This window comes from Barbatula barbatula, assembly GCF_947034865.1.
Source record: "Barbatula barbatula genome assembly, chromosome: 4".
Taxonomy (NCBI): Eukaryota; Metazoa; Chordata; class Actinopteri; order Cypriniformes; family Nemacheilidae; genus Barbatula; species Barbatula barbatula.
This window is the reverse complement of record NC_136768.1, coordinates 5,379,729-5,389,728: the sequence shown is the minus strand read 5'-3', so window position 1 is coordinate 5,389,728 and position 10,000 is coordinate 5,379,729. Positions and strand designations below refer to the sequence as shown.

At 38.2% G+C, this 10,000-nt stretch overlaps 1 protein-coding gene across 1 annotated transcript; it reads left to right on the top strand.

The window, feature by feature from the left end:
• Nucleotides 1-8,061: 8,061 nt before the first annotated feature.
• On the top strand, nt 8,062-9,778 carry b2m (beta-2-microglobulin). Its single transcript, XM_079454403.1, has 4 exons — nt 8,062-8,259; nt 8,735-9,007; nt 9,115-9,164; nt 9,284-9,778. Exons 1-3 carry the CDS (start codon nt 8,193-8,195, stop codon nt 9,126-9,128), a joined length of 354 nt encoding a protein of 117 aa, XP_079310529.1. The 5' UTR covers nt 8,062-8,192; the 3' UTR covers nt 9,129-9,164; nt 9,284-9,778.
• The last annotated feature ends 222 nt before the right edge of the window (nt 9,779-10,000 follow it).

Genomic DNA, 10,000 nt, shown 5'->3' with positions numbered 1-10,000 from the left:
TGTGCTTGACCAAAATGTGTTTTCTTCTTTTGGCTGCGACAGTATTCTTGGACATTTTTACTTCACCAAAAGTGATTATCTAACCTGTTTGGCCTTCTTTCTTTTGCAGTACACAAAAGATTATATTTTGAAAAATATTGGTAACCAAAAACCGCTGGTCCCCATTGACTTGTAGTGTATGGAAACTAAACCAATGCAAGTCAATGGTGACAGTTTTCTGTTACTAATGTTTTTTGTGCATTTCTTTTGTGCACTGCAGAACGAAGAAAGTGTGAAATGTCAAGATGGAGTGTGTTTCATTTTGAAGGTGAATAATTCCTTTAATAGTAAGTACAATTCACCTGACCTAATGATCTTAACTGTTTTCTTAAGCCACTGGTATTACTGTAGTGCTGGTCTCATGTAAGTGCACACTATTTCAAAAATCTGTTAAAATACTTAGTTTCATCTATAACGTATAAAGACTTTGCCAGAGACAATGGGCATGTTTCTCCTACTTAATACCTGAAGTGTGTATTTGTTTACGCGTAGTGTTATTGTAACTGCGAAAAGAAATGTTTTCAAACAAGAGTCCAGCGCACTTCCACATAGTCTTGAGATTGAAGAATTACATGTTGCTGTGTCTGGATGGTTGGGGCGCTCAAATAAACAGAGTAATGTTGTGCTTGCCAGTGTTTATCCACTTTAGGAAAACCAGCTCTCAATTGACTTACTTATAGCTGTCTTTGTGTATTAAGCTGTGAAAACAGCATTTTAACATCGAATAAAATTAAGCATCAGTTAGTCAACACCGAAGTCACTGTGTTTAAAGAAAATCCACAGCAAACACTGCGGCTGTATGTTCAGAAATAGAGAGGCCAACTCCCATGTATGGAACTTCTAGGTACACAATGTTACGGACTGCTTTTTTTCCCTCGTCCCTCCCCGTTCCTCTTCCACAGGCTCTCCCCCCCTCTTCCCAATTCCGAAACATCTCTTTAACTCCGATTCTTTGGTGTATTCACGGGGGAGACGTGGCCCACCCCGGAGCCCCTGACCTCTGCTCTATAGCACAGTCTGTGAATGGGACGGCAGCCCCACTTCAAAGCCCCACCGTTCTCTGCACTTTGACAGGGCCCGTCACTCATTCCCCCCACTCCCCTTCGTCCCGAAGCCCCCACTACTTCTGCTATTTGCCTCCACCCGCTGCCATATAACCAGGATTTGGTTAGCGTCAGTGTCTGTAGTAAATATGCTTCATAATTCCTTCAGATTGACCCAAGTAGCGGAATTTGAACTGGGTTTAAAGTCTGGGTGGAGACGGAGCTCACCGCTACCACAACCACCTTCAGAGGTGGTCTTGTTACCTCTTCCGTGTAAAGAGGGTCTGTTTCAGTGTGAGAAAGTCTTGCCTGAACACTTATTAGCATATCCAGCTGTTTAGGAGAAGGCCACTGAGGAAACTGGTTAGCTTGAGCTCAGTTTTTTAGTTAGTCTAAATGTCCCTCAAACTAAATAAATGTATTAAAAGGCTAAATTTAATTATTAAAAACACACGAGAAAGAAATAATACACAAAAACATTACATTAATGCTTAAAAGAAACAATACTTGGTAACACTTTACATTAAGGTACACTTTATGAAGAATTTATATGTGTTCATTATTGATTAAGTAATTTACAGATGCATTATAAAGCAGTTATAACTGCATGAATAAAATGGGGAATTCGAACAAAATACCTGCCAAATAGTAAGCAGGTATAAGAAAAACAACATAACACCCTAAAGTGTCCAGTCTGACAACATATTGCAAACAACGTCAAGATAATAACGAATCTGCTTTCGAGTCAAATAAATGATGAATAAATACATTTATTAAGCATTTATAACATGCGAGTTAAACATGGCTATTTATTTGGCAGGTATTTCGTAAGAATCCCCCCTTTTATTCATGCAGTTATAACTGCTTCATAATGCATTTGTAAATGACTTATTACTAATGAACACATTTATAAATGCTTTATAAAGGTTACCTTAATGCCTTACCAAATACTTATTTGCAAATCAGGTAGAGAGAAAAAAAACCTCTATAAATCTATTTATTTATATAAACAAACATTAATATATTGGTTTATTTTGTTTTAAAGATGTTTGCATATTTATACAGATTGCGCTTGCTCTGTCTTTCACACTAAAGGATGTCCATCCACTCTGCTGAGCAAATAAAACACGTTTCCTGTCATCGCTTGTCTGTGTGCAGCTGTTGTAGAGAAATGGCTCAGACTTTGCTGTCTGCCTCGGATCATTTTAAGCCCAACAATCCTATATCCACATTTCATATAGTCTTATGTATTAACCTTTAAATTATAAGTACGTTTTGCTTACACTTTAATTGTGACTATATTAAATATGATGTTAGTGCATCACAAGAGTGTTAAAAGGACAGTTCACTGAAAATAAATTGTTGTGTGTGTTATATGTTTACCTAACATGTATGGCTTTCTTTATTCTGCAGAACCCAAACGAAGATATCTTGAAGAATGTTGGTAACCAAACAATGTAAGCCCCCCTTGAGATTCATTGTATGGACAAAAGGCCACCGAGACATTTCTCAAAAAACGTCCTTTCAAATATTACGTTTATTAAATATGAAGCAGGTAAAAGGAAAAGAGTAATTCTCAGAGTCATCATTCAGATGTGTTCCAATTCCCAAGGTCACGTATCCTATCGCTGCCCGGGCATCATTTAATGTTTGCAGTGGTTGTTTCAAATGTTTTAACAAGTTTGACTGAAAATATGATAACGTTGCGTCTGGCAGAATGAACAGTTTTTCAAATGGTTTATTGATTCCAGCTTTTCCAGCCGAGGAACGTGACTTGAGAAACACACATCCCCCAAACTCCTACCATGGTACAAATGTGTGTTCTGAATCTGTAATGTAGTGTTTTGTTGTGGGTAAGGGTGTTACTGTGAAATATCTACAGATTGTTTGGGAGCTGAGGTTACAGTGAGTCTGGAGGGGTGGGGTTGTAGTCTTTCGGGTGTCTGGAAGCTTCCTGCAGTTGAGTGTTTGGAATGGTTCGTCTGGCTGTGAGGAAGGCCAGAGCTGTCTGCTGCATTGTTCCACAACAGGAGGGTTAAGGTTAGCAACATTATTGGCCTGAATCCTCAGTCAGGGTTAACGGATGTCTGAGCACACACGCTCAATGTTACAGAGCTGTAAAAACAGATAGAGAGTGTTAGACGTGTTCTCTTTCACACAGGCTACGCAAATGTATACATGCATAACTACCAAAAAGTTATGCAAATGAACCACCGCACCATTACTTCTGTCGTGTTCAAGCGAGTTCGAAATGCCCAGATGATGCCCAATTTGGATGTATTTAATCCACGAGTTGAGTATTCACGCTAGATATGCGCAGGTTTGGCTAGTGTTCCTCCACGGTTTATTTGCTTAGTGTTATGTAAACGCATGTCTGTGATCTATGTTCTTACATAATGAATGAACAGTTTTCTCTTTAGACTTCAACTGGCACGTTTGTTCCCAACTATAGCACACTTGGACGACCCTGGTCTCATTCATGCCTTTCAAGAGCGTAACCGCTCCAGTCGAGGTGAGTCAGCAGCAGATTCGTACACAAAATACTACAGTGCTGAGACGTCTGTAGACTCTCAATGGGACTCTGACATGTGATCTCCTTTCATTCAGAAGGGCCTGTTTATAAGAATGAGTCACTGGACATCACAACTACAGGCCGTGTGATCTAATGTGGACCGGGTGCGACCAGAGGTCCGGTTTCCCCAGCCTGTGTGTCAGAGCCTGCTGTTGGCGAATCTGCGCTGGTGTTCAGAGTGGGATGTCTGAGGTGGGCGTGTGTTCTTCAGTTACAAAGCCAGCTGTCACGGGCATTAAGGCCTTACACCGGCTCGCTTTTTAATAAACATTTCCTGTTATTTAATAAGTTGACAGCAACAGGGTAGTAGCCCAATTCCACGGGACACCGCAGACTTGGCAATGCAGAACGGCTCGCACCGTTCCACTATGGCAGACCACGGTTGTATAGAGGCCCATAGAATCAGCTGCTAATGAGGCATCTAGTTCTATATATCTATGCTGATTTTAAAGGGATGGTTTAGCCAAAAATGAAGATTCTGTCATGAATTATGTACCTCAAATGTATTCATTTCTTTGTTTGATTGAACACAACGATCGATATTTGGAAGAATGTTAGCAACTGAGATTGCTGGGTCACCATTGCGTACCATAGTAGAAAGAATTATTCTACAAAAGTTGGAATTTAATAAAACAAACAGTCCTGGAGCACGTTTGCGACCATTTTAATGGTAGTCAATGGTACAACAGAAATCCCATTTGCTAACATTCTTCCAAATATCTTTCTTGGTGTTCAACAGAGCAAAGAAATATAGTATACAGGTTTGGAACAGCTTGAGGCAGAGTTTTGGGGGGAACTATCCCTGTAATATTAACAGCGTCTGTGTCGCCCTGAAGCACTGCCTACTGTGGATGGCCAAACGGTGAAATGAATGGCATTTTAGACTGCATTTAAAACAGAGTTTCTGCAACTCAATTCAATGTCACTTTTCTTTTTCCCCATGCACCTACATTTACTAGTTTTAACTTTGTATTATTTTTAGTGTATGTTTGTGTAGTGACAAGCATTAAGCTCCACTTAGTGAATCAGCCTTTGTGAATCCGCATTTGTTTACATTGTGTGACTGATGTGTGTATGTACGCTTCTGTTTGAGGGTGTGTCCGACCGAAGTGTCACACACACCACTGACTCACTCCGGCGGTCCTGACTCATCCCACCATCACCAGCACCCGTAGGCTCGCGTGCCGGCGACATAATCCCGACCACACTCATACAGTCATCGAGGAACGATTTCCCCTTCCTCTGTGTGACTCATCTTGGTTTCATTTTGCCACCCTCCTCCCTTCACCGCCCATCTCTGCTCCCCCTCCATCACTGCTCTATGTCTTCCTTCTTTCTCCTTTCTCATTCCTATCCTCCCTCTCTTCGCCTTTCCTTCCTGGCTCTGTAAATGACCTCATTTTAATGAAGCCCAGACTTGGCTGGAACACCGAACCGCATGGCTGGAAGCTCCCTTTCTCTCTCTCCCTTTCTCTGTTGTTGGTGCTCTAATCCACCCTGTAGTTCAGATCTGGCTTTCATTCCCTGAGCTAATAGAACCGGCCGGGAAGTCTGGGAATTCTAGAGTAACTCCAAGAATTCCACGACAAATGTTTGATTACGTTCCATAACTTATGGTAACAATACCACATGTAATAAAACTCCTTTCCGAAGCTCCAGCTGCAGCATCGTCTTATAAACCAGGACGAAGCTTACATTTACATACCGTGGTTTAAAAGACTGAGAACGGCTGAATCTGGGATTCAGAACCTGAAAATACGTTCGACATTTGAGAATATAAACCATTTAGAAACATGTTAAAAGAATACGCATTTAAGATGCACAGTCTTTGTAGGCTGGTTAAAAAGGCAAATTTGGAATAGTGATCGTGTTGACTCTGTTTACAAAAAGTCAAGAAGCACGCGAGATGCTCCCGGGGAACATTCTCAAACATGAATCATCAGGCTTTGCACAGACATGAAGAGTTATTAAAGAAAAAGATAAATATACCAAATACATAGTGAAATTGAAACGTATCACCCACATTGTTATTCTGATCATTTATAACAAAATGATTTATGCTCTTTACAAAATAGAACCATTGCAACTAGTTTTGTACGTGGGATCTCCATTAAAAAAATGTAGAAATCTGTTGGCTCCTCTACTCTCACTTCACCAAGCAATATATTTTCCAAAGACAAACTTAAAGTCTTTACGCCTTGAGGTAATTGCAGAAAAAAATCTCCAGTAAGGCGTGAACATTTTGTTTTGGTCTCTGACCTCAGCTTTTTGAGATTGTGAACTGTCCCACTCGTCTACAACGCGAGAACTCTGTAGATTTGTGACACACTCTGGGTAAAGCTGTTAAAAAGAAGCCAAAACGTGTTGGCTTTTCAGTTAGTTATTACTTTGAGTGATCTTTATGTGATTTCCTCTATTTGACATTAACTAACGGTGCTCATAGACCTTCAATTACAGTTGAAACCTTGTGTTGGATGGGCTAATTTTGTTAACATAAAACGGGATCATTAGATTACAGAGTAACCGTTACATTTCGCAGTTTACATACCCACATCAAATAAACATTAACATGTCATCGATGTTGCAAATCCGTCTGAACGAGTTCAGTGGCTCAAATGTATTCCTGTTTTAGTTTAGCTTCCAATGCTGTTATAATGCTGACAGCAAGTGGGCAAAATGTGCCATTGCAATTTGCCCTATATTTTGAGAAATTCAGTTGAATTCTTATCAGCCTTTGAGCACAAAATAGGAAAAAAGCTGATTTGGACAGAATACTGTGAATTTAACATGGCAAAACATCTAGATTTTCTTCTGTATACGTCAGAAATAATTAAAATCCCTGTTATCACGTGATTTCCCGGAGATCTTGTGCCTTGAAATCTACTTTCACTTTTGTTTATGCATCGGGCCCATGATGCATGATGCTAGGCCTTTGCTTTCATATACATTATTACATTTAACTTTAAGGGTAAATTATGGAGAATGAAATCAGTTTCCCCTCGAGTTCAAATTATAATACATTCAAAGCAAGTATCCCAATATATATCCCAATACAGTTGATCTATTATTAACTTGAACATTGTTTGCATGAAGTCTTTTGTTCGGTGTGTGCTTGTACTATCTAACATTTAATGCAGTGACATTAAAACATGTGTAAATTGTATGCTATTCATTCATCAATAGGTGGATTAACATTAAGCATTGGAATTGTGCCCAGGCTGGTAAATCTGCTTTGGCTTCAATCAAATATGCAAAGCAGACGAGAAAACATCCTTTGTTTTAAGCTGAACTTCAACAAGGCAGTTCAGTGCATATAGCAAATTCCCAAGCCTCTAATATTTAACCATAAAGATCTCCACAAAGCATAATATTGTGCATCGTATCCATAGTGATGAAAAATGTTGTGGCAGGGAATCTGACATCCTCGCCAAACCACAATTCATATGCCTTTCATATAAAGACTGAACTTTTCATATGGCCTTATTACAAATAAGGAAAAGGAATTCATATGCTTCCCATACTTTCTTGCACCTCTTTGATGCTAAATAGCCATTGGATTTTATATTTATGCTTTGGCATAAATCAAATGAATAAGCCTGGTGTACTCAAGATAGCATTTCTAAGATTATTAGAAAGGAAAGGCTAGATGAGAAGGGTAATGTTTGAAAACATGAGAAAGATCATGTTTTGGTAGACTGTTTAGAATGACTCTTGGGTTATTAACAAGAACATTTAAAAGAAAATGTAAAGAGTTTCGATCATCATTAACTCTTCCGCAGACCACAAACATGTTGATAATGGCCCCCCATCCATTTGCGTTGGTTTTGTGTCCGTACAAAAGAAGAATGGGGTCTTCAACACAAAAAATATATGTTGGAAGTTGACAATAACAAAGGCATGACATATTATTATTATTTTAGGTTCAAGTTTATTTGAATCTTTAACAAAAAAAGAATTTTGATGGCCACCATTTATTCAAGTTTCCCACTTCTTAAAATCCCCTTTATATGCTAGCGTTTTGTTTTTCTTTAAGTAGGCTACAAATCTTTTTTTATTTAAGAACTTTTAAAACGCATGTGTAATAAATGGAGAATAAATATAAAATGTAGTTTAAAATATTCATAATATCACACTGCACATTAAACAATATTGTTTGTCAATTTTAAAGTTTCGTCTATCTGACGCCATTTTAGCTTCACCATTGTAAATATGTCATATCAATTGTTTTGGTTGCTGTATGTTTACATAATGGTGGATCTGTTTTGTTTGTCACAAATGGGAGTGGTCTGTTTTGGTAAGTTTGGGTATTTCCAAAGGCAGCCATATTTACCAGACCAATGCAACTGCCTTTACAACCTCCCCTGTCCAAATCTACCCAACAACAGCCCTTATCAGTTTTTCTACTGGCTGCTTTATGTTTTGAGGAGGTTGTACTGTACAGTGCATTTAAGGTTACCAGTGAAACACTTTCGATATTGAGTGAGGAAGCTCTGCAAGCTGAAGGACTGTCTATCTGATACGCAGCCATAAAACAGACCATGATGAGAGAGCTCGTAACTTTTGCAGTGTTCTGCCTTGTATTTGTCACCGTACAAGGAAAGATTTGTAAGTATTTTATTTTTGAAACTATTTAACTATTGTTTTCTAGCTTTCATTTCAAGTGGTGTAAAAATGCACCGTCACTGGTGTAAGAAAGCCAAATGAATGTGTTATTGCTATCAACATTTAATATTTAACACAAGAATATTTATGGGAAGAACATATTTAGTTATCTGCTCACTACAAATATTGCTTATAGAGAGGTTATGAAATATATAAATAGATCTATTTGTAGTACCTTCTTATTGTTTTCTGGTATGTTTCCATCCATTATTTGATTGATATTTGTTGGATGAATCAACTCAAATACTTTATATGTTGTCAGTCGTAGTCTCATTTCCGTGTTGTGTATTTGCATCTGTCCCTAACCTTTTAATGCGCCCCCATTGCCGATTGAATTCCAGTTTGAAAGAGTCTTATTTCCATATCCTAACACATTCTATGATCCCCTTATTTATGTATGTATTTCTCTGTTTTTCAGCCAATCCCAAAGTCCAGGTGTACAGCCATTTTCCAGGAGAGTTTGGAAAAAGCAACACCCTGATCTGCCATGTGAGCGGCTTCCACCCTCCTGACATCACCATTGACCTGCTGAAAAATGGAGATGTTATTCCTGATGCCCAGCAGACTGACCTGGCTTTCGAAAAGGGCTGGCAGTTCCATCTTACCAAGAGTGTCCCCTTCACACCACAGAAAGGAGAGGAATACATCTGCAGAGTAAGACACATGGAAACCCAAAACAAATTTTCTTGGGGTGAGTGTTGTGTTTTTAGTGTTGTAAGATTTACTGTCAAATAGTATTTTAATTCGGTCACATTGTTTCATAATACTTAATGTACTGAATCCCTTGTTTTCCTGCAGAGACAAACATGTAAAGTCAAACATGTCAATATAACAAACCAACAAAGAGGGTAAGTGGCAGAGAATTATGTTTGGATTGAGTTTCTTATGTTACCCAGCATATATCTTTTTTTATCGTGTCCAGTTTAGCAATATAAAGAGGATTCAATTATCGTTTCTTCTTTCGTAGGATAAATTTTCATTCGGACATTTTACATCATCTACAGAGGTCCCTCTCAAGATCCAATATATATAGGCCTACAAATAAGGATGAATCAAATTGATATTTTTTTTGAGCAGACTTTAATCAACTTCGTTCTACATTAAAGTAAGGTTTATACTCAAAGTTTAGCTGCTATGTGTTTCTGTATGGGTTTGATTTATGCTTATTTCACTTGTTTCATTCCTCTCTTTGTAAATGGTGTGTACAACATGCGGGAGTAGACTTTTTAATGTGATGGGGCAATGGTTTAGCATTTAGATTTAAGACTACTATCGAAATGTTTTTTTCAATTCTGTTTTTTCAAACATGTTTAGTAAATTAATATCCCTATAGAACATAAATTGTACTGTTGCCCCAGAGGAAATCTTGTAATTTTTAAGATGGGACAATAAAGTTTAGAAAACCTAAAACAATTGTGTTTATTTGCTTCAAATAAATACCAAGTCTTGGTTTATAATTCCATTAATGAATGTGTTAACTTGTATATAAACTGATATAACCTTTGTTATTTGTGCTTTAATAGAAAATACAAACAGTATTTAAGTAGGCCTACCTAAAACATAAATGTCTGCTTAGCGACTGATCAACCATTTCAGGGATTGGATAAAAAACCTGCGCCAAACCAAGCTAGTTTCACTTTCAACACCAACAAAACAGGCGAAGGATGTAGGCTAAATGTGCAGA

Coding starts and splice junctions, on each gene's coding strand:
- b2m (XM_079454403.1), top strand. CDS start 8,193: ATGATGAGAGAGCTCGTAACTTTTGCAGTGTTCTGCCTTGTATTTGTC. Junction 8,260..8,734: donor CACCGTACAAGGAAAGATTT/GTAAGTATTTTA, acceptor TCTGTTTTTCAG/CCAATCCCAAAGTCCAGGTG.